The sequence below is a fragment of the Glycine soja genome, chromosome 12, assembly GCF_004193775.1.
Source record: "Glycine soja cultivar W05 chromosome 12, ASM419377v2, whole genome shotgun sequence".
Classification (NCBI taxonomy): Eukaryota; Viridiplantae; Streptophyta; class Magnoliopsida; order Fabales; family Fabaceae; genus Glycine; species Glycine soja.
In genome coordinates, this window is record NC_041013.1 from 6097870 (window position 1) to 6123345 (window position 25476).

Sequence of the window (25476 nt, forward strand, 5' to 3'; positions counted from 1 at the left end):
TTAAATTTAATTAAAAATTTAAAATTATTTTCAAAGATAAAAAATGACAATACATAATTAAGTTTAAAGGCTAAAATATTAATAAATTATTAAATTTAAGGATTAAAATGATAATAAAGTGTTAAGTTAAAAAATTAAATTAAAAGTCAACTTTTATACGCATGTCAACCATGTAAATGACACAAACATTACTGTACATATGATTACCAAAGATATCACGAGACACATGTTGGGAATCAGAAGCAGTTAACAAAAATATGTACTTAGTCTAATAACTTTATTATCTATTGTGCACATATACATGTTTTCTTATAAAAAAAATTGATGCATGTTTTTTTAATAGGTGAGAATAAAAAATAGTGTCATCAGATTTATAACAATTAATACATCATATTTAAATCAACTGAATTAAATTCATTGATTGATAAATATTTTTTTATAATATTAATATTACAACTATATTATCGCTTTACATTTTGTATTATCATTTATTATAAATTACATTTCACATTTAAAAATTTAAATACTAAATTAAGAAAATAATAAAATCTTAATTTTAGTAAAATTCTTAATAGAGAATACATCATATAGGAAAAAGAAATAGTATTAATATATTTATCAATATATTATTCATTATTTGTTAATATTTATAAAAATATTAAATATGGCTCATAAAATATTATAATTTTCAATAAATTTTAATGAATAAAAAATATTAAAAAATGTGTAGAAAAATATTTTGTTTAGATAAAAATAAAATTCTTTTGTTGTTTTTAATATTACAAAGGGGTATAGTGATGATACTACAATAGTAAGCGACAAACCCAAATAGCAATTTGCAACCCAACCTTACACGAAGCCCCTCAACGGTTCTGGAATAGGTGGAATTTTCTAGAACCCCAACCACTCTCCATAAAAGCCCAAACCCTAATCTTCTTCACTCTGTTGTTGTTTTCAGTGTAGTGGAAGAATCACTCCCTTATCCATTTCCACACCACACCATGGCCTCAACCAACGCTCTCTCTTCAGCCTCCATTCTACGCTCTCCCAACCGCCAGGTACGTACCAACGCAACGCAACGCTACGCTACGCTAGCCCCTCCAATTTTCAATTTCATTTTCCGATTTTATTTGATTGGTTTCGATTTTTTTTTTTCTTTTTTCTTTTTTACAGTCTCTGACCCGAAGAGCGAACCATAATGGAAGAGTAAATTACCGGAAACCGAATAACCGTTTCTCCGTGAAAGCCTCCGCCAAAGAGATTGCCTTTGACCAGCATTCCCGCTCTGCTATGCAGGCCGGCATTGACAAGCTCGCCGACGCTGTTGGGCTCACTCTTGGGCCCAGAGGTGGGCTTTTTTGCATTTCTAGATTTGTTTTGTTTTTTTAACATTGAGATTAAACAATAAACAATACTTAGCAATTAACAATTACTTGCAATGTTTTCCTTTTTTTAGGGAGGAATGTTGTGTTGGATGAGTTTGGAAGTCCTAAAGTGGTCAACGATGGTGTCACCATTGCTCGCGCAATCGAGCTTCCCGATCCTATGGAGAATGCTGGTGCAGCTCTTATCAGAGAGGTTGGTGTGAATGTTATGGTTGTTTTGTTGTTTGTGTAATAGTGACTGGTTTTTTTTTTTTTTTTTTTGCATACTGATGGTGTTTTGAACTTGTGTGTGGAAAAATGTTAAATAAGGTTGCTAGTAAGACTAATTAATGACTCTGCAAATGTTTAATTAAGGTTGCTAGCAAGACTAACGACTCTGCGGGTGATGGGACTACCACGGCTTCGGTTCTTGCTCGCGAGATAATTAAGCTGGGGCTTCTCAGTGTGACTTCTGGGGCAAATCCTGTGTCTCTTAAGAGAGGGATTGATAAGACTGTGCAGGGTTTGGTGGAGGAGTTGGAGAAGAAGGCTAGGCCTGTCAAAGGTGGAGATGATATCAAAGGTATTATACTACTGCTACTACTACTACTGCTATTGTTGTTGTTGTTAGTTTGATATTGCTCTAAGAATTTTTGTTGTGAATTATGGTTTGTTTGTTGGGGTGATGAGTTTTTTTTTTTTTGTGTTTTGTTGTTGTTGTGACAGCTGTTGCTTCCATTTCTGCTGGAAATGATGAGTTGATTGGGCAAATGATTGCGGAAGCAATTGATAAGGTTGGACCTGATGGTGTTTTGTCCATTGAGTCTTCATCATCGTTTGAGACCACAGTTGAAGTGGAAGAAGGAATGGAGGTATACTTCTATGCAGAATTCTGATAATAGTGAAAAATATAAGTTTTTTTTTTGGATGAGCTTCTCAATAAGTACTTATGAAAATGGAAAAAAAAGAAAGGCTAAATGATTTTTTTTATGTTATAAAATCAGCTTATACACTTTAACTTCTATAGAAGTTCTCTTATTTAGCTTCTCTAAAAGTTGACATGCGTAAGTTTAACTGATGTGTTTATTAAGAAGTTTATCTAAATAGGGCCAAAGAGTTATCTAGTTTCTGAGTCTAACTGTATGGCTTTGTTATCTTGTAGATTGACAGAGGGTATATCTCGCCTCAATTTGTTACAAACCCTGAGAAGTTGATTGTTGAATTTGAGAATGCGAGAGTGTTGATTACAGATCAGAAGATTTCAGCAATAAAAGACATTATACCACTGTTGGAGAAAACCACTCAGTTGAGAGCTCCTTTGCTTATCATTGCCGAGGATGTCACTGGTGAGGCTTTGGCCACCCTTGTCGTGAATAAGCTGCGTGGTATCCTTAACGTTGCTGCCATTAAAGCTCCTGGCTTTGGTGAGCGGCGAAAGGCCCTGCTTCAAGACATTGCTATATTGACTGGTATGTGAAATTTCTATTTGTTAAAGTTTATAGTTGGATATTCACTACATGTTACATTATTTTGTTGCTGATGTGAATGATTTGTGTATGTTGGTAATGTTAAAAGTATTTTAGTCCTGGTAAAAATTTAGTCTAGTTTATTGTAAGGCTATGTAGTAGTCATTTGTCAAGTTACCCTTGAATTTTGTCCCATACCCATTGATATGATGAAATGCCACATCTTCCATGGCTATAATATAGTGCATTGCTATGTAAGAAACACGAATTTGCTGTGCAAGTATCATTTTGTAGTATATTATTTAGTTCTTTCTTGAGACACTTTCTTGACAACTTTGTATATTTAACTGATAGGTGCTGAGTTCCAAGCTAGTGATCTGGGTCTGCTTGTTGAAAACACCTCAGTGGAGCAGCTTGGTTTGGCTAGGAAAATTACCATCTCCAAGGATTCTACCACTGTCATTGCTGATGCTGCGACAAAGGATGAGTTGCAAGCCAGGGTTGCTCAGTTAAAGAAGGAGCTGTCTCAGACAGACTCAGTATATGATACTGAGAAACTGGCTGAGAGGATAGCTAAACTGTCTGGTGGAGTTGCAGTCATCAAGGTTGGTGCTGCTACAGAGACTGAGCTTGAGGATCGGAAGCTCCGAATAGAGGATGCCAAGAATGCAACTTTTGCTGCCATTGAGGAAGGTATTGTACCTGGGGGTGGCACTGCACTGGTTCATCTCTCCACTCATGTCCCAGCAATCAAGGACAAGCTTGAGGATGCAGATGAGAGGCTAGGAGCTGACATTGTGCAAAAGGTCAGAATACTGATTGATTTGCACATATTTTGATGAGTATGGTATAATTATTGCTTTCACAGCACACATGTTCCACAATTATGCTTACCGTATGAAATTGCACACTACTTACACATTTACATTAAAGAAAGAACATCTGCAATAAAAATATATGCTTAGATACCTATTAAATTCCCGACAAAACTGTGATAGGATGGCCAATTTGATAGTGTTACTGAAAGTTGAAGTACTGTGATACACAATCAAGATGACATTTGCCCTTGCTCCTTGTATACATAATTAGGGGCTATGTATTTTATATTTATCTTAATATATCATGATATTAATGTAAAATATATTATGAATGCTGATCCTTCTGCCTTATATATGCAGGCACTGATAGCTCCTGCAGCATTGATTGCTCAAAATGCTGGAATAGAAGGTGAAGTTGTTGTGGAGAAAATAAAGAGTGGTGAATGGGAGGTCGGTTACAATGCCATGGCAGACAGGTATGAGAATTTAGTGGAGGCTGGAGTTATCGACCCTGCCAAGGTAACTAGGTGTGCTTTGCAGAATGCTGCTTCAGTTGCTGGAATGGTGTTGACCACGCAGGCCATTGTGGTGGAGAAACCTAAGCCCAAGGCACCTGTAGCTGGTGCCCCACAAGGCCTTACCGTTTGATTTTTAGGCTGTAGGGCTACGGCGAAGAACAGTTTTGTGCAGAAAATTGAAAGTGCGTATGTGTTCGAATTCTGTTCAATCGGAAAAAAAAATGTATTTGTAAACAGTTTTAGATTTGTTGGGCTTGATGAGAGAAAAGAGATTATAATATTGGATTCTAGTCATGGCATGTTTAATGATTGAAAATAAGGTAGTCATTTGATATTTTTCTTCAAGTTTTAATGTTGTAAGCATAAGTAGTTTTAGGCTCTTAATTTTGGTTCAACTTTAAGATTGGAATAACAAACTCATTTGATAGTTAAGTGACTTAACAAACTCATTCTACAAAAAATAAACAATGGACCCCAAATAAGTCTTTTAAACTTTTGTTGTCTTGGAACATTAGAACACTTCTAGGAACCTTTTTCTTTTCCTTCAACATATTTCGTCAATTTCACTCCAAATTCTATTGGTGAACTAATGTATTTACAATTATTCATATGCACGGATTCTTTCTGAAATTTCTTGCACGTATTTCTTTTGGGAGATAAATATACAGATAATTTGGTCCATTTCTGTGCCAAGAAAGTAATGCACCAAACCAAAACTAAATATTCAAGCATCATGAATTCATCCGTCATTTTCAACATCAATCAAACGATCTACATGCAAGCAGTCAATGAGAATCCTCGCTCCATCTTCAGATTTGACAAAAAAAAATGTGTACTCAAGTTTTCATTTTACTCGTTGAAGTTGTTTTATCTTCTATTTTAGCAGTTGAAATGCAAACTCACTACTACGGTCGGCCTAGCAGTGGAGTTTGGGATGGTATACATGGATCATAAGTTCAAATTTCAATATAGCCATTGTAAAAAAAATTTAAATGTCTGGATTATCTTCTAGTCATCACTGACTTGTTGCAAGTTGTGCATTTTAAAAAGGTTGTTGCTTTTCTTCTCTCTTTTTTAACTTCATCGAAATAAGCTTGAGTGTTTTATTGGACATTGTTTTAATCCTAAGTTCGAAAGTGTTTTTCATGGAAAAAAAATTCACCAAAATCGCTTATGCCTTTATAACCCAAGTCTTTTTTTCATACTCCTTTGCTTGTGTCTTGTGTTCTATTGTGGATCACTCTCATCGGTCCATTATTGAATCTTACATAAACATTATCGATTTAGTCCCTATTATTATATGTTGATCGTTAACTCGTACATACACGTTCTTAATTTGGTTCCTATGTATTTGCATTCTTGACTTATTTCCTATGTGTAATTCATGCTTAGTTTGGTCCCTATATGTAACGCATTTAATTTAATCCCTGCATGTTACGGATCAAATTGAAAATATGTTACACAATAAGAATCAAATTAACAATGTATAATATGGTTAATGGTGGTAGGGACTAATAAGTAATATTTATACGTATAAAATAGACATGACAAGAAAACTCGTAATTATGGGTATCCGTCCAAATTCGTCCTGACTTTAACGGGTAATATCCGAGTTGACTAAATATGAATTCGGGTTCAGATTTTTTTCGATAACCAAAAGTCGGGTATAGGTATGGGATTAGTACATTCGCCCTGACCCCAAACTCAGACCCGTCCCGTGACTTAAAATTTTTAGAATTTTTACATAATTTAATCAAAAGACCTATAATTTTTATTACTAGTTAATTTTATTAGAATTTTTACATAATTTAATATTTTTTTCTTAATGATTTTTGTAGATACATGTGTTATAATAAATTTATTGATCCCTAATTTTTAACTTCCTTTAAAAAATTTATATAAAAATATTGTATGACACCCCAGGAAGAAAGAAAAAAAAAATGAAGGATTTGGTCTCGTTTCCCTTAAACCCAAATCCTGCCACTGAATTTACCTATTTTTTATTTTATCATTTTAATTTTTTTTTACGATAAAAAAAATGCAGAAGAGAAAACCAAGGAAAACCCAAGTATATGCAGCTGGTTTCAAGTTGATTCATTTGCATTTGGAGTATATCTGCAAGATGTCTTCCTTTTCGAAAGAAGTTGTACACTACAGTGACCGAACTTAATAGGTTGGGGCTCCCCAAAATTTATTCTGATTTACACCAATGAACTCAATGCATAATTAATGTTCTCTATGTTTATTGTTCGGTTTGTTACTTTGCAAACTGATCCCCAAAGAATTCTCTCGTGTACGCAGAGTCGAAAAAATCTGATTCTTTATTTAGGTAGCATCTTTCTTGATTGATAGCAACCCTATACAATTTCATTATAGAGACCAACAGCTTCAAGAGAATCTGATTCATCAGTGATAGTCTTAGAAAGAATATTTAACCCATCATCTAAATGGATGATATGTGTGTAATATGAGAAATTGAAGATGTGCCCATTATTGATTTAAAGGGAGCTAGCTATGTTTATTTAATACGTTAATTTAAGTCAGTCTTATTTTCCTGCTGTATACATCTTTTCATTTTTTTATGAGTTATATTCTTTTTTAATATGTCACGTGAGCAAAACAATTAGGTGGTTAACAAACATGATAAGTGTTTATATAGTTGGGTAGGTCATTCCCTTATAAACCGATTTTAAGGGGACCTTTCGGATGTTTTTTCTGCACTTTAACATGGTATCAGAGCTAGGTTATGTCCAGTGGTATAGTGGATAGTGCCGCTATCCCTCGCTTTGTGGTGACGAGCCCTGGTTCGAGGGGACGTGTTGAAAGTCCCACATCGGATGGTTAACTAACATGATAAGTGCTTATATAACTAGATAGACCATCCCTTTATGAATTGGTTTTTAAGGGGACTTTTCAGATGTCTTTGTTACACTTTAACAAAGAGTTATATCCTTTTTTAATATGTCTTGTGAAGTTGAAAAACAAATTTGAGAGCAAAACAATTAGCATCTTAGCATTTTCTTAGTATATTTTTTTAATTATATCCTTAGATTAAAAACTAAGTGTAAGTCTCTCACATCATAAATGATTAAAACTTCACATAAAACTTTTATAATTGGTTCATTGTACTTATAACATATTCTAAAAGTATTTGTTTATTGTTTGTACTTCTAATTAGCTATATCTGGTTAGTTTCCTTTTAATAACAATTAAATGGAGGATCTACTTTTAAAAAAAGTTCGGTGATTTGTTAGACCTAGTGAATATTTTTAGTTTTTGAAGTGTACATTTTTCTGTTGTTGAATTTTTTTAATTTTGTTAATTAAATAATTTTAATGACAAAAACTTTTGAGAATTAAAATTAAATTTTAGAGATTAAAAAAATTTACTTATTAACTATAAAAATTAAAAGATATAAATTTAAAAATTATTGAGACTAAATGAGTAATTAAATCTTAAAAAATTAAAGACTTAATTAAAATTTTGATAAAAATATAAAGATTGTGAATCAATTTAACTAAAAAAAGTGTTACTTCTACAAACAAGTACTTATATATCTTAAAATCAGAAGGAAAAAATTGTGTAACTCTTTTTTAATAATTAATAGTAAAGATGAAAATACATTTTTTTTAAGAGAAATGTAAATTATATTAAACTCAAAATGATACAACAATAAACGGGACATATCCCGCAGCTCGAGAAAATAAAAAGTCTCCCTAATACAAGAAGACTTATATCAAGATGCTAAAATAAATGCAAGAGGTGCGCTTGTCTATATATAAAAAACTTAATCTTGCTAATAGCCTCTATTACAGAAAATTGATAATCTTCAAAAATCAGTTTGTTCCTAGACATGCAGTTATAGCGAGACAACAACGAAATTTTTCTTGAACACCTGTGAATCTGCCCCTAATTAAAGAGTCAGTAATGCACTGCAAAAAAGTGAAACGTCTGCGAAAATGAGTCAAATCATAAATGTAAACCCAAATTTGGAGACAATAAAATAACAAAGGAGCATTTGACTCGGTCTCATTTAAACATAAAAAATAAAGGGAACCCTCATGTAAAAAAACAGTTTTATCAAGAATAAATAACCGATTTCTTTTAACAGTCATAGAATGAAAAATATATTAGAGGGGATTGATACTCTTAATTCATTCATAGGTGATGGTCCCAATATCAGAATGTGAACGTGAACCAATCCATCATCGCCGCTTCTTCTCTCCCTCAATTCATGAGTACAATTGTAAATGACTATCGTTATTTTGAACATCTATTTTTATTGTTTAAATTTAAAACAACTTACATTTTTATTTATTTATATTTACGTTTGAATGTTTTGAATTTATAATTTAAAAGTACACTTAAATTTAGAAAGAAAACATATAATATAAATTATATATAGGAACAATGTAATTTTACATCTAATTACAAATCATATTGAAATTAATTATTTTAAAATTAATAAATTTATCATACATGCACTACTAATTTCTTTAGTTTTTTAATTTATCACAAAAATAATTAAAACATTTATTAGTAATTATAGATTATATTTTAATTATTTATTTTACTGATAATGATGTTGGTAATTTCTAAAGTTATTCTTAGAAGCTCACTCACTGACTTCACTTTAGCAGACGAGGGTCTGAGTGAGGTGCTTGTTGCGTTGTGGGGAAGACCCCTATTCATTTCGTAATCGCAGAACATTCGAACCAGAGAAGAGAACGATGACTATATGGAACTACGTCGTCACAGCTCACAAACCCACCAACGTCACCCACTCCTGCGTCGGCAATCTCATCATCGCGTATCTACTCATTCTCTTTCCTTTTCCTAGGGTTCCTTTCTTCTCTTTCATTTTCGTCTCCACTTATTTACCCTTTCACTTCGTTTTTCTTCCAGGAAATGCACGCGCATCTAGATTCACCTGCTTTCTCCCCAAGGCTTGCAGGTTATTTTGCATACCTTCTGGTGCGGGTTTTGTGATATTCACCTCTTTCTTAGGTTTCACTTTTGAGTGTTTACATATCTGCATGTGATTATATTTTTGTTATAATTTTGCTTTATTTGTAGTCCTAGGGTATTTGATTTCTAGCTGTAGTTTGAGATCTGATTTTGTATCGAGTAATGCCCTTCCTAGTGGTAGGAGAATATTTCTCACTTCGTTTAAATTGTCTTAAATCGAAATTTTTACATATGCAGAGCATTTATTGAAGCAAAGTTTGGATTATGATAACTACAAGTGCAAAGGGCATCTTTCTGTGCTAGTTATGCTATCTGTAATCGGTTTATAGTATGTTTCATTGGCTTTTTGGTATTGCAAGAAATTTTGGTTTTGTTCGTGGTTATCAACAAGGATACATTTACCAGCAGAAGTTTAGTCTTGTGAACATAAAGTTGAAATGGGTGAAAGATAGGACATTGGATGCTCTTGTTACTGGTCAGAGGGATCTTAAGGCAGTTGGGATTCTTGTCTCCATCATTTATTCTTCTTCTGAATGCTGCCTTCCAATTTATCATCTTTCTCGCCACCGTGGACAACTTGGTCTTCCCAGTGACCTCAAACTTTCCACCTTTATAAGAAGATATCCCAACATATTTAATGAGTCCTCTTTTCTTGATAGTGGAGGCTCTCCTGTTCCGTGTTTCAGTTTGAGTCCTGAAGCCTTGGAGCTCCATCATGAGGAAGTCAACATCCTTCAGCAAAATCAGTTGGAACTCAGGGATAGGCTGTGCAAACTGCTTATGCTCACAAGTGATAGGATCCTTCCACTACAAACCATTGACCAGTTAAAATGGGACTTGGGTTTACCATACGATTACCAGCATTCTTTTGTTCCAAATCATCCTGAAAGTTTCTTATATGTTCGCCTTCCTGATGATCGTATTGGCCTGAAATTGTTATTTTGGGATGACAAGCTTGCCATCCCTGAGTTACAGAAGAATACTTCTCTACAACAAAAGGCAGAAGACATAAAAAATGGATCCTTAGAATTTCCAATTAGTTTCACCAGGGGTTTTGGTTTGAAAAGAAAATGCATGGAGTGGTTGAAAGAGTGGCAGAAACTCCCTTATACTTCACCTTACATCAATGCCTCTCATTTGGATCCCCGTACTGATGTATCTGAGAAAAGGATAGTTGGAGTCTTCCATGAGCTCCTTCATCTCACACTCCATAAGCAAACCGAGCGCAAGAACGTTAGCAACTTGCGTAGACCCTTGGCCTTACCTCAGAAGTTTACTAAAGTATTTGAGCGTCATCCTGGTATTTTTTATATTTCCAAGAGGAGTGATACCCAAACAGTTGTTCTTAGGGAGGCCTATAATGGTCAGGAACCTGTGCAGAATCATGCCCTTGTACAAATTAGAGAGGAATTTGCAAGCCTGTTGAAGAAAGGGCTATTGGATAGGAGTAAGGGTGTATACAAAAAAAGCAGACACACTAATTTGGTGGAGGGTTTGAGAAAGGAGGTTTGCATTGCTAAAAAAACTAACCAGTTTAGTTCTGAGGATGAATCAGATTCCATGTTTTTCTGAATATGATTCGGATGGCCCTCCACAAAACCCTTGCTGATATATGTGAATGTGATATTTCTCTTTAGCCATTATGTTAAAGTGGTTTGGCTTAGTGACAATCTTGAAATCTGGCCTAGATGGGGGATGTTTGCATATTACTATTTTTCACCCACTTTTGCCTCTTGTGAAGATCTGTCAATAACCAAATATGTCAACAATGCTGTCTTCTTAGCAAGGGTAAAATTAATTGAAAAATTAGCTAGAAGTCGATAAGTTAGCTTATTAAATTAAAATTGTCCGATAAAATTATTTGTTAAAAATATAAAATGATAGAAAAATAATAATATTAGAAGACAGTTTCAATAAAATTGTCCGATAATAATAATTTCTAACTTTTTATATTTTCTTTCGCTTCAAGACGACCTCGCTCTTCATCAGTAGCACCTTCACTATTTTTCCGAACAGTGAACAGATTAAAACTGTTTTCTGCACCTAGGTATATGTCATCATCAACGATTTCAACGGCTGACATCCAATTTGCATTGTAGTCACGAGCTCTTTCCTCAATAGCACCTTCTTCATGCTATCAATAAAGAACAATTTATCATTCCAAAAGAATGTACTCATTATATATACAAAAATCAGTTATTCATCCAAAACGCTAAGCAGAAGAACAGTTGAAATTTAACAAAACCAGACAGAAACTAGTGTCACAACAGTTTAAAATTTACCTTGTAGATTAACAAGGAAATTGACTTCATCAGATCACCAACTACAATAAAATCTCCTCTAGTTTGCACATAAAGTGCTAGGATGTGTCCATGATGTCCACATTCAGACTGCAATTCATGAGTACCATCATCCCGGAGCACCCACTTATACAGATGAATTTTTTTATTAATAGCAGCAAGCAATTTACCATTAAATGCCATCAAGCAATAAACAGCTCCTTTTGTCTCTTTCTCGGCAATTAGCTGTAGTTTTCCATCTTCAACAGCAAAAACAAGAATTCTTCCCTACATGTTTTAAAAAGGCCAAAGGAAGCAGGATATCAGAAGCTTTGACTAGAACAATGCTGAAAAAATACAAATTTCTCAACTTACTTTGGTTGGTTCATTTTCCTCTGGCAGTACATATGCAGTTCCAACACAGTAATACACATTATTGTCATCTGAGAAGGAGCAGCTAATTATGAAGCAACCATACTCATTGATATGAACTCAAAAGTCTGGTCATCCAGCAAGCGGACAAAGTGCATTTCTGAGTCTTCACCACTAGCTGGGTTGTATTTCAGACTACAAATAGCAAAAGTCCTAGATTGCTCCTGGTGGCAGATACGTCGTGCGTGCTCCCCCAGCGGAATAGAGCGAATATGAAGTTTTTGTATATTATCAATAGTGCCAATAGTAAGCTCACCTTCTTTTGCAATTGCCAAACTGTTTCAGTTATTAACAGTAGATGAGTGTCATCACCAGTAAAAGATTTTACAATAAATTGTACAAGATCCAAGAACAGCACAAGGGGATATGTAAACAACTCTAGTAAGTCAAACTAACAAAGACCAAGATACCTGTCTGGAAAAGCAGCAGAATTGAAAGGACACATGTGATTCACTTCCTTCAGATTCACATTACTATAAAGTATTTTTTTGTTACTACTATAAATTACAGTTGGCCGATCAGATGCAGCAAATACATGAGTAGTATTTTTGGAGGAGAAAGTCCGCAGTGTTATAGGTTGTGTCCCTAGAGATACCTTTTTCCTATCTGTTAATTCACCGGTACTAGTATTCAACATAAAGTTTAAGAGATGGCCATCACCGAGGGCACATAGCAAGTACGATATCTGGAGAATAAAATGAAAAAAGCAACACACTTTAATAAGATGTTTTTAAGAAGGAAACTACCATTAAACTTGTGACATTGAAAGTTAAGCAATGCCTCAATTTAACATGAGCATAAGAGTAAAAAGATATTAATGTTGCTGGTCTAGTATATTCCTCACAACTGTCGCACATGTAAAAATCCAAAATCTCTACTTCAAAAATAGAACTTACAAGAAATAAAGTAAGAAAGCAGAATGCCAGAATCAAAAAAATAAAAGCAAGTACAAAAAATGACTCAAGGAAAACCTACCCCTTCAAAGTCACAAAGAAGAACAGAACGAGGTATGATCTCCCCTCCTAATTGTTCCTTTGTGATGAGACTCAGATCAGGAAGAGAAAAAATTCTAACACTTATGTCTGTCCACATTCCAACTGCTGCTAGATTACTGTGATTGGGGTTTTCACCAATGGGATTTATGTCCAGGCATGAAATCTCATACTCTAGCTGGGCATGCTTTACTTCCTGTAATATGCCATCTCCAATTTCAAGGTAAACCAAATGCCCTCCTCCTGTGGCCAACAAAACCTGTGTCCAAGTGTAACAATAATTATCAATTTAATTGCAAACTCAATATGTATTGTCATAATAAAATCCAACAATATGTGCATAGTGTAAAAGTAATGCAATAGATTGAAGCAAATTCTCTTAAATGGTAACTTTAGTAGAGCTTGATTGGATACCATACCAAAACTACTCTGATGGAGATCCAGAAATAAATATCAAAGGCCAAGTTTTGAAGTTGAAGCCAAGCACAACATTTGTTTGGCCAGCATAAAAAATACTGATACTTCTGGTCAAAATTGATTCTAGTATTTCTAGACGAATTAAACAAAATTATGTTTGGCTGAACAGTCTTATATTACTTTGTAGACTGTAGTCTGTAGCTTTAAGATATCAGAATCTGGAGTTCTCCACCCTTTGGAGGAGTCTTTCAGTGATGGAAAATCCTTTCAACTTTTAAGGAGTTAAAATGAGTAAAATATACATTGTCACTGGGTCATTAACCTTTTTTAGCTTTAACTTTCACTGTTATTGGATTATTGTTTTATATTATTAAAAACATAGGGCAAAATAAATATTACAATACCTGAATTAAAATATCAAAACAAAAAAAAAGAAACAAATTTATCGGTATAAAAGACATTCTTATTCATGTAGAATATTTTATTATTGGAGTTTCACTGAACACCAAAAACAATCCATGGAGAATCAAAGAACATGATTCTTTAAGTAAATGAAATGATGGAAGCAGGCATTAAAAAACTACAGCCTTCACACCTAACTAACATTTACTGTACCTTCAGGAAATCTGTCTTTCATGCTTATAGCCTCACTGAACACCAAAAAACAATCCTTGAAGAATCAAAGAACATGATTTTCTAAGTAAATTAAAAATTGGAAGCAGGCATTAAAAAACTAGAGCCTTCACACCTAACATAAACTCAAAGGAGATATTCATCTTTCATGCATACAAAAAAATTCCATACAACCAATGACAAATATTTACAATTACTAATTCAGCATCCCTTCAACTGTCTTCCTCCTTTTAGCTTTAAGAATTAACCCAAGGTAGCATTTATTACTTATCAGGATAACATTCTACTTCAATGATCTTATAGCTTTCTAAACACAATAATTTCACCCAAATGACTCTGGCAGCTAATAGCAAAACAGGGGCTCAAGCCATATTAAAATTAATGATAAAGAGCTTTTCATATGTCACTATTTCCATTGCCCTGATAGCTAATGTACATCAAAATTATTTCCATCGAAACAAGTAGGAGGGGGAATGTGACAGACTCAGATAAGCCACATTGACGAGGGAACCCATTGCAATTAAAAAACCACTAAAAAAATATCGCCTATAATTTTTTAAAATAATGTTTTTGTAAAGCATCCAAATCACACCTGGGTAGCGTTTGCCGTAGCTACATTTACTGAATAGCCTGATGGTGCATGCCATTCATTCCGAAGCTCTCTAGTTGATTAATTTACAAAAATTAATCAAACTAACAAAAAAGGAGCATGCAAAACTTAAGCTTACAAAAGAAGCTTCAAGAATATTAACACTTTATATAAGTTCAGGTACCAGGGTAACAAAAATTCCTTTAAAACCTTAAATTCATGCCTCACCAAATCATTAAAATTCACTATATTTTTAGTTTTTAAATCTCATAAATATTTTTTAATTTCAAATTGAGATCTTTAATCTTTGATTACTCGGGTTCAAAATGTATTTTTTTAGAGTTTTACATAAAAAAAAGAAAAAAAAACTTATTTAACATAAACCAATCCATCATCGCCGCTTCTTCTCTCCCTCAATTCATGAGTGCAATCACAAATGACTGTCGTTGTTTTGAACATCTGTTTTTCCTGTTTAAATTTAAAACAACTTACGTGTTTATTTATTTATATTTACGTGTGAATGTTTTGAATTTATAATTTAAAAGTACACTTAAATTTAGAAAGAAAACATATAATATAATTTATATATAGGAACAATGTAATTTTACATCTAATTACAAATCATATTGAAATTAACTGCGAGCCGGGAAGAGTCATCGAAGTCTTTGGGTTGAATGGAAGAACAAAGATCAGGGGTTAGGGTTTGATTTAGGGTTCAAGTTGTACGACCTCCAGGTTTCAAATGACCAAGTTAGGGTTGAAATTGTAACGATGAAGGGCTTTAATGCAAGGTGGGAGCTGAGTGTAAAGTGTCTATTTGTTTAGCAATGGAAACATTCTTAAATATGCAAAATTGGATTTGCTATATGGAAAGGGTACTAATTCAGCTTAGAATAAATTCCGTGTCAACCAATGGCGGATAATAATTAAACCAAGACGCACTTTCGAACCCTTTTTCTTTTTGTATTTTCGTTTTTGGTCGTCAGATGCACTTTTGATTTAGCATATGATATTGATAAATGTATATTCTCCATATTAAGAAAACAAATTTCCCTTTCGGGACGATCCTAAAAGCACATTTATACACGGAATAGAAAGTTGAATATCGTAAATTGTTAAATATATAAACATAATTATATTTTACCTTCTAAAATACACCTCACCTACAGTAAAAATGCAGCGAATAATAGTAGTATTATAAAAGCAAAGATTGAGAGGCTACATGCAGAATTAATTATTCAGGGTGGTCGTGTCGTCAATTTTAATAAAGAGTGGTGTCAATACATCATTTATCTAAAAGTTCACAGGCATATGTTTACTTATTTTATTAAAAAAAAACTCCAAAATAAGTATAATTATGTGCGTTTAATTTAATTTATTTTAAAGAAACGTTTACTTTTTTATATTCCATTTTTAAAAATAATGATTAATTATATGAAAGAAATTTCAACCAAATAACTATGCACCAAATGTTAATTCTTAACGGCAATAATCTTTAATCAGATCTTACTTATTTTTTCGTCAACTCTACTTTTAATTAATCAAGATTTATTTTTTCTAATAAACTAATAAATTAAAGGGTTAAGAAAAAAAAAACTATGCATCTAATGCTCGAATTTGACTAAAAAGTAATATTTAAATGCTAAAATATAACTCTTTTTTTGTAAAAAAAAAAAAAAAAGAATATAACTTTTTGAAACGGCATCACCAAATCTAACTTATATTTATTAAAGACTTTTAGAATATTTGATTCGCTTCAAATCTAATTTTACGTTTCATATTACATCTCATATCAAATCAATGCACCTTAGACTAATTAGTGAGCCTTGGACTACACCTCTAAAAAAAAAAGACTAATTAGTGAGCCACTGAGCCTTCAACTACACCTTGGACTAATAAATATATGTAAAGAGAAATGTTACTGACACTCTCTCATGCTTTTTTTAATTCTTTTTTTATTGATTATAATTTATTGGAAATCATAATTTTTTTATAGATTTTATTTTTTATTTAATGATTTTCTCTTCTAATTTATATTAAATGAAAACCAAAATCCACCAATTGATAATTTCAAAAAATTCTAACCAGAGAAAATCTTTGAGAGAAAATATTATAGAAAGAGTTGTTAGTATTTTTTCTCTAAAATAATATCTTGCTAGAGAAACATCCACATTTGAGGGTGGGCCAAACATCTAAATTTCACCTCAAATCTCATTATAAATTTTGGATTAATGCCTGTGAGAAACAATAAATGTATTTTCACCCCAGCTCTTTTAGTTACCAAGTTTTTGCCTTTTTAAACACTTTTTCTCAATTTGTACCTTGGGTTTTGTTTTCTTGCCAAAGTTAAGATCATATGGTCCCAAAACATCACAAATTTATCACTAACCCAACTCCCACCCTCCATAATGGGCTGCAGTTACGGGTGTAAAGGGAGTCCGTCAAGCGGAGCTCTCAAAACTTGGGTTTGACCTTGTGAAAAAAAATCAATAAGTAAAGTTTAACTCATTTATTTAATTAATTGAGTCTATTATCAATCTTAGATTTGACTTGTTAAGAAATATTAAATTTGAGTTTAACTTATTTATCTCATTTATAACATAATTATTTTTCTTTTATGAAATTTTGTATAAATAACTTTTTAACTTTATCAATATAATATTTAATAATTATTTTAATATTAAATAATTATCTATTGATAGCAAAATTAGCTTAACATGTGATAAGTGAAATTAAAAAATATAATAAAAATATATATTAGATAATTAATTTTGTATTTTTTAAGAGACAAATTTATTTTCTTAAAATATTATTTGTAATATATATATATATATATATGAACTATTCATGAGTCCTTAATGTTGAACTTTCAAAGTTTAGACTTAGACTCATTTAAATAATCAAATCTAATTTCAAGCTTAGATTTATTTATTAATTAATTAAAAAAACAAACTTCAACAAGTAATTTATTATTTTTTTAAGTACTTTAGATGTATTATGATATGATAATATATCGTGGCCATTTGACCTTTTCTTGACCAAAAAACGGGACGATAATGTAAATTTAAGTTATTAAAAATTAAAATAGAGATAATTTAATTATACGTGTAATTAAATTAATTTCAACACATTAATAAAATGATATTATACTACATTTTCCGCAACGGTCTCCAACTTCCTACTTTTGATATTCTTCAAACCATTTCTAAGTATGATGAGGAATTGGATTGCTTTGTGTAAATAAATAAATAAAAAAAGAGCAACCGGATTGCTTAACTACTATTCATAAGTTTTGTAATTTGCTTTTAGGATTAACATGCATTTCATCTTCACTGAGTTAACAAAATTAACTTAAAAGTTTAAAATTAGAGCATTTAAAAAGTACAAAAAAATTAATTAAAGTTGTTCATGTTGAAGAACACTAACCAAGGAGAAAGGGTAGATGACTCTAGCTCAAAGTCTACATCAATGTCTCCCCCTAGTTTTGCCTAACCATAAACCTAAGATGAGTCATGTAGTTCACCTCTTGTATATGGTGTCTTCCAACAATAATGTTCATGTGTCTTAATCTTATTGGTTCATTTTTGCCATGCCAATATGATGCCTCAATATTGTCCTTTTCGTATATGATAGGAGATGTGATTATGCGCGTCTGACATGTCAGGTTGCGGTGTGTTCTTGAACTTGTCGTCACATCTCTCAGACATTGCCTCATACTGTACTTACATGGTTTCATCTTCTTGGCTATGGTGGGAGTCGGGTGTCACTTCTTCTACTTGGTAATATCATGATGAGTCAGCCATTTAGAGTTATGCCCTAGATGGTGTTTTACTCTTTAGACACGGGACCTTGTGGCATAGACACATAAGAACGACTCGTTTCCTTCTGTCAAAGTCGGTGTTCTTTGGATATTCATCCCAAATGATATACAAAAGTCAATAACAAAAACTATTTAAATATTTTTTTGGACCAACATTATCATAAAAGTGATTTAAGACCATTGCGAACAAAAAAGATGAAAGTATGGCAGCTTTAGTATAATTTTTAAGTTGACAATATAAAATTAAGTAGGGTTGAACATCTTTTTCATTATTACAAATATGTAGAAGTTTATTTATAGTTCTTTATTTCTAAATCATCGATTTTCCATCTTCTATTTTGTAAAATGTGTCACGTTTTAATCCAATATCTAACTAGATCAATACTACATTGAGGTCTAGTCAATAAATGACACATCATACCTCTTATCTCCTTCATTTTATATAATACTGATATATATCATGTATGAAAGTAATGTTGTTTAAGTGAGATAAAATTACTATTAATTAGAGGAAAAGTTTTTTCAAAATATTTAATTTAATTGCATATTTAGAACTCAAACTCACATTTCAAGTTAAATTAAAAGAGTAAATTGCACATATTTTTTATGTGATTTAATGAAATTACACATCTCTACTCATTTTGATAAACATATATACGTCTCCCCTAAAATTTAACGAAATTACATATATCGTCTCTGAGGTTTAAGAAAATTATACATGCATCTCTTTTGTCTTTAAAACATACACAAATCTTTTAAATATCATTCAAGCAACATCTGACAGTAAGGAATCATATACATTGATAATTTTGATTAAAAAAAAGCTAAAAAAATGATGTAAAAAAGTTTAAAAAAACCTTGTACTTTCTAAAACAACATACATGTGGATTTAGATGTATCTAAACTTAACTTCAAGCAAAATGTAAAAAATTTAAATTTTACAAATACAAAGAATAGATAATTTTTTTTATAGTAATAAACTCTAAACATTTTTCATATTTACGAAGATGAAAAATATATTTTAATATTTTTTAAACAAAATTTTAGACACACGTAACTTATTTCTACTAGATGTTTGGATAATATTTAAGCAGTTTGGGTAGATTTTACAAACAGAATAAATACATGTGTAATTTCTTTAAACTTAAAAAAAAATATGAGTAGGTTAAAAAAAAAACATGTATAATTTTCTTTAAAAAAAACATATAATTTACTCAAATTAAAATATTTTCATTAACAAAAACTAACATCTAACATTTGGATTAAAAAAAATAAGTTGGAACCACGAACTCGGTGGTCATCCCACCTCTTTTACTACTCTTACGTGGCATTGCATGTATATTACAGACTTCATGCGTGCTAAACGGTACCAACTGGAGTACAGAATAAAGATGATCGATCGAGTTACAAAGAGAAACAACCGCCAAAAAACACAAGTCTTTCTCGACATAACTCAATCCTACAAAACGTTAAAACCGACAAAATAGTTACCACAATATTATCAACAAAGAGACTCCTGTGCACATATGATGCATAAAATCACTTCCACTAAATCCACGTAGCATCAGTTTTCCCATACTGAATTGTGTAAAAACATCATCATAAACTATTGAGACGAAGAAACATCCCGTGCACCACATCAATTGTGTCCAACACTTGTAGGTGTGGAGATCATTAGTTTTAACTCTTATATTTTTTAAATACCTAATTCTTTATATGATATAAAAAGAAAAAAAGTATTTCTCTTAAAGAAAATAAATTTAAATATTTTCAAACAATTTAAAATAAAAAACAAACAAACAAAACATTCAATAACTGAAAACATCATTAATTCAAAATTATATATCGGTTATGTGACTTCTCATTGATCTAAGAGGCAGGCAAGTTTCTTCATTCCCACACAAAAAGAGAAAAGAAAAGAGAAATTTCATTATTTTATTAGAGACGGGTTGTTTTTTATTTGAAAAAAATACGTTAGCCGTCGATTCTTTTTCCTATTCTCTTTCTCTTTTGCTTCCCTTTTTTTAAAGTAGCAGTTGAATTAACATTACAATGGAATTCCTGCCTGCAAGTTAAAGCAAAGAATATTTTTTTGAACCAGTAAGTATTGCTAGGAAAAAGGTTTATTGAAAACAAATAAAATTTAGCTTTAGTTTTTAATAAATTTAAATTTCAATATGTTCCAATGAACATAAAAAAACAAATACTCCTAGACCTTTTATTGAATTCAAATTTCAAACTTATCTTATACGACTATTAGACCGAATACAGTTTTCAATTTTAATCAAGCCGTTCACACTTAGGGCATATAAAAATGCGTGCTTGTGAGACTGTCACGGCCAACTTGTATTACTTACCCCACGTGTTGCCATTTCATAGTGTTAGCGCACACGTGTATCACTCACAATGCTGATGGTGTAGTTGCAGCAACATTCTGTCTTCGTAATATCAGAAGCTTCCGAGTTTCATAGTATGCCCACTGTTTTTGGTTTTAATTACACTATGACACACTCACTGTTTCATTTAATTTTTTTTTATGAAGTTATTTTGCTAAAAGCATAGTAAATATTTAGCATACTTATAAAATTAATATTTCTCTTATAACATAATTTTTATTTCATATTTAACAATTAAGTAGAATTCTAATCTTATATAATTTATTTAAAAGGTACACGTTACTATCATTTATGTACAATCATATATCATTTCATTTAAGCATTTGTTATAATCAGGAGAATTTATAAAATTAATTTGATTTATAAATATGTTTATGTACATTGTTTTATGTTTACAATTGCAATTTAATAAGAATAAACAGAGTATAATTTTCTTTACAGTGCATTAAATTTTAAATTATTCTAGATATAATTTATAAATCAATTGTAGTAAATTTAATAATTTTGCAATACTTGATTTAATGTCGTAAATAATAATGATCAATACACTAGCATATAAATATTATTAAGATACTAATTTATAGTCAAATAATGAAAAATACTTTGTCAATAAACATTTAACTAAACTTTGGTTCTGCCATAATTAATTGAAGCAACAAAATATTATGGCTACGGTGTCACAGTGTAAAAAAAAAGTAAATGGAAATTAAAAGTTGAATTCCCTAATCATTTGTTTTATAAAATAGAAAAATTAATAAGTGGCAGTATTTTTTTTTATCATTGACAAAATGAGAACAATTGAGGAAGCCCCACAATACATTAAAGATAAATAAGTGATAAAATTAAAGTGAATTGATTATTTCTTGCCACTTTTACGTAGATTTCACTTTTTTTCACGGTCATATAAGAAAGATCTTGCTAATTAGGCACGGATTAGACATTAAAAAAAATATTATTAAAAGTTATATGATAACGTATTTCAAAAACAAATTGTATCCTTTTACTTACTTAAGGAAAATTCTATATGCTCATGTTTTCTCTTGGAAAAACAAAAGGTATATAAAAAAATATTAAATTCTATATGCTCATAAGTGATACGTAATTCAAAAGCTGGTTGTTCCAGATACTGAATGTGTCTGAAAAGCAGACTCTGTGGATGTTATAGTTTCCACTTTCAAGAGGTCTCCTAACCCTAATCATGGTTTTTACGAAGTCAAAGTCTTCCAAGAGGATTACTTCTAGACCCCAACCTCACGCTCATGGCAGCGGTCTCAATCCCACAGCTGACACTTTTCTTTATTTTACTTCTACATGTTATTTTATGTGATTTATTATTCTTTACCTCTATTTGGAAACAAAATCATAATAATAAATATTCATTGGAGTAGAAAATTACAGATGAAATAATTTAAATTTTTCTGATAAATTAAAATTAATTTATAATAGGTTAGATATTATTTTTTGGAAAAGTTTGATAACTCTCCTTTAATAAATTAACTTATGTATAACTTATTGTTTTTCCACAAGCAAGTTTTAATTGGATATGTATTTTTCTGTTCATAAATATTAGTCCTTAATTTTATTTTTCAATATGAAAATTTGAACCAACGAATTTTATTTTACTCTTTTTAGTACAAACTAACCTTATAAGATACTAATTAGGTAGGTTACTCTGTGTGATATACGGGTTAATTTTTTAAAATATTTTTTTAATAACAAATAAATATGTAATATAATACATCATTAAGTGAAATTCAAATATGAATACAGTCATGATATTATATTCTACAAAAGGGTAGAAAAACAAAAAATTACACATATACATACTTGTTTCGACAAAATTTTCTATTTTCCAACCACTATTATTACCAATTCCATCATAAAATGACTCCCAAAATACAAAATGTCAAATACATATTTTTCTCATTTTACATCCATATTTGTATCGCAACCAATATATATGCATTTGTGCGATGTGTTAGAATTACATATTCATTGCATCCAAAGTTGTCTAATACATAATGTAACTCAATTATATATGTGAAATGAGATGAGACCAAGAAAAGACTAACATTAAAAAAGTTGAATGATTATGAATATTCATTTAATTAAATAAATGCATTGACATTAATAAGCATAAATAATAGAAAAATAATTATAGGCTAAAAAAGGAAGTTAAAGAGTCCGAAATAATTATTCAAAATAGTTGAATATGAATAGGTAATTGCGATCAAAATGAAGAATCATAATTAATTAAATATTGGTAGAAAAATATGAAAAAACAAAAAAAAAAAAAACGAGAAAAAGGGGTGAAAATTTTGGAGAGAAAAATTGCTCCACGGGTAAAAACTTTTATATATATAATAGATAACTCTAGTTTTGATTGGATATATAAGTTTATAAAATGAATGCAATATGTATCACTAAATGCATGTATTAACACGCACTAGGTTATTCAAGTTATTAAAATGAAATTACGTTAAATATTATAGAAAAAGTTATCGTCTACAATGTTTTAATTTGGTTTGAATAAAATCGTCTCTGTTAAAAGATTTATGTAGTTTATAATAAAATAAAATGCAACAGGTATTAGAAGTTAAGCTAATGAAGCCGTAAATGCATGTTGATTATTATAAAAATTTGCCTAACTCATATTAATTAATTAATGACATCCACTCCCCTTAACGTAAGTTATTAAATACTAGTTGGTCGTTGAAGTCGTTGTTGCATGCCGTGACCGCTAGATTGGGAAAGATGAAGTTTGACACATAACAAAAATCACTGAAAAAAATCATTAGCTGCAATTTATTCTTATAAGTCCATGTTAATATCATTTTTTAATAACAAATAAACTATTAATATAATTATTGTGAATTTACATTAAAACTAAAACATATTAGAATAATACTATGATGTAATAATGGTATATACATATATATATATATATATATATATATATATATCATATTATAGAATTATATTTTGATATAATGTATTATATTATTGGCATAAATTCACAATATTGTACTAATAATTTAATTTTTATAAAATAAAATCTATAGCTATGAAAAAGTTTAGTGACAAGCTGTTACTAAATATATATATATATATATATATATATATATTTTTTTTTTTTTTCTTTAGTAAATAAAATACTTCTTTAGTATTACTTTTTTTATATGAAATTAAAATATATCATTGTAAAATTTATATTATTTTTTTAAAAATATATTAAATATAAAAAATTGTTTTTTTTATCTCATCCCAAAGACGGATGACAATGCAAGTAAACAACAAAAACAAGATAAAATCTCATGTCTAAATGGTTCTCACAACAATCTACAAGTAAAGAAAAATGAAAGAATTTCAAATGGTAGGTTTTCTTATAATCAATTAAGTTTTGCTAAAACTATTTGGTTAATATGCTGTGGAGTTATAAAACCTAATAAGTATTTCTCTTTTTATAAGCCAAACTAATAAGTGTTGATAGGTGGAGAAAGTGTGTTATTTACACTGTAATTAGTGAAAATAATAATAAACATGATACTTTAAAATAGTATTAATAATTTATTTTTTATAAAAGTATGAAGATACGAGGGCAATAGGTGGAAGCATTGCTTTTTTTGGCAGCCCTAGCCTAGAAAGAAATTAATGTTGATTCTTCGTTTAATTAAGCTACGCAGACATACAGGAACCGTTCTTTAATTTCTTTCTTTGCTTATGTTTACTAAGTCAACTTGTTCGAGTTGGTAAGGTAACATTACTTCAAATGTACATAGATAATATTTTCTTTAAAAAAAAAAAGAATGAAAGAACATTAAAGCAATGCTTCTAGATTTTACGATAATACATATTAGCGTTTTTTTTTTCTTTCGTATAGGAATGTTTGAGTGCTTGAGTTTTATTTACTGTGAGTCTGAAATTTCTTTATACATACTTTTCGTTGAATTATATATTAAATTATTAATTAAATATGATTTCTAACATAAATATTTGAGAAATAAAAAATATTTTAATAATATGTTAATATAGTAATTTAGTGAAAATTCTATAGACAATAAATCAAATATAAACTCTTTTTAAAACATTTTCACTCATATAAATACTACTTAATTAAATAGATTGAATACTCATTTTAGGTGAAATACTACAGTCCAAACCTAATTTTAAAATTTGTTCTTCATTTATCTTTTTTTTTTACGCTCTTCAATAAAAAAAATAATATCTCTCTTTTATGAAAAAAAAATTAAATAGCAGAATTATATTCATGGAATTTTTATTTCCTATAATATGTTAGCTCCAAAAAATAATAATTTTCCTATTTCTGAAAAAAAACCCTAGGAAATGAAAATTATTTTTGGTATTTCCTATAATTTTTACTATTCCAAAATTATTTTTGAAACAGAAAAAATGATTTGTTTTGGAGGGAGAATATTATAGGAAATAAAAAATTCATGAATATAATTATGGTATTTAAATATTATTTTGATTTTTTTTTTCAGAAAGGGGAATTATTTTTTGAGGGAAAATATTATAGAAAATGAATCTATTTAATGAATGAGTGAGATATTTATTATTTTGATCGAAAGTGAATTTATTAATTTTAAAAGAAAATAATAAATAATTTAAAAATCATTAAAAAGAAGTATTAATCTAAATTAGATAAAATTGAGTAATTAGTTATTTTGATTACGTGTAATGTATCATCCGGACTAACGATATGCTGATCACTTCTTTTCACTTTTACTATTTCTTATAAAGTGTTAATCAAGTTATACTTTAGA

At 30.3% G+C, this 25476-nt stretch overlaps 2 protein-coding genes and 1 pseudogene across 3 annotated transcripts; 2 read left to right on the forward strand and 1 right to left on the reverse strand.

Moving 5' to 3' along the window:
* Positions 1-860: 860 nt before the first annotated feature.
* Positions 861-4518, forward strand: LOC114379211 (ruBisCO large subunit-binding protein subunit alpha). Its single transcript, XM_028337817.1, has 8 exons — positions 861-1058; positions 1174-1348; positions 1457-1578; positions 1740-1947; positions 2091-2236; positions 2527-2833; positions 3185-3636; positions 4009-4518. Exons 1-8 carry the CDS (start codon positions 1002-1004, stop codon positions 4294-4296), a joined length of 1755 nt encoding a protein of 584 aa, XP_028193618.1. The 5' UTR covers positions 861-1001; the 3' UTR covers positions 4297-4518.
* Positions 4519-8776: 4258 nt separating this feature from the next.
* Positions 8777-10920, forward strand: LOC114380156 (protein WHAT'S THIS FACTOR 9, mitochondrial-like). Of its 2 annotated transcripts, none has more exons than XM_028339102.1 (3): positions 8777-8976; positions 9072-9140; positions 9372-10920. In XM_028339102.1, the coding sequence occupies exon 3, from the start codon at positions 9465-9467 to the stop codon at positions 10704-10706; it is 1242 nt and encodes a 413-aa protein (XP_028194903.1). In that variant the 5' UTR covers positions 8777-8976; positions 9072-9140; positions 9372-9464; the 3' UTR covers positions 10707-10920. The 2 variants fall into 2 exon arrangements, with proteins under 2 accessions (XP_028194903.1, XP_028194904.1); XM_028339103.1 differs by having other exon boundaries at positions 8787-8976; positions 9072-9120.
* Positions 10921-11073: 153 nt separating this feature from the next.
* Positions 11074-14560, reverse strand: LOC114380308 (annotated as a pseudogene).
* Between the last annotated feature and the right edge of the window lie 10916 nt (positions 14561-25476).

Bases quoted from the DNA above. Each gene is read 5' to 3' on its own strand.
- LOC114379211 (XM_028337817.1), top strand. From the start codon at position 1,002: ATGGCCTCAACCAACGCTCTCTCTTCAGCCTCCATTCTACGCTCTCCC. The intron at 1,349-1,456 runs GTGGGCTTTTTT...TCCTTTTTTTAG, and splicing joins GCTCACTCTTGGGCCCAGAG to GGAGGAATGTTGTGTTGGAT. The intron at 1,579-1,739 runs GTTGGTGTGAAT...TGTTTAATTAAG, and splicing joins GTGCAGCTCTTATCAGAGAG to GTTGCTAGCAAGACTAACGA.
- LOC114380156 (XM_028339102.1), top strand. From the start codon at position 9,465: ATGTTTCATTGGCTTTTTGGTATTGCAAGAAATTTTGGTTTTGTTCGT.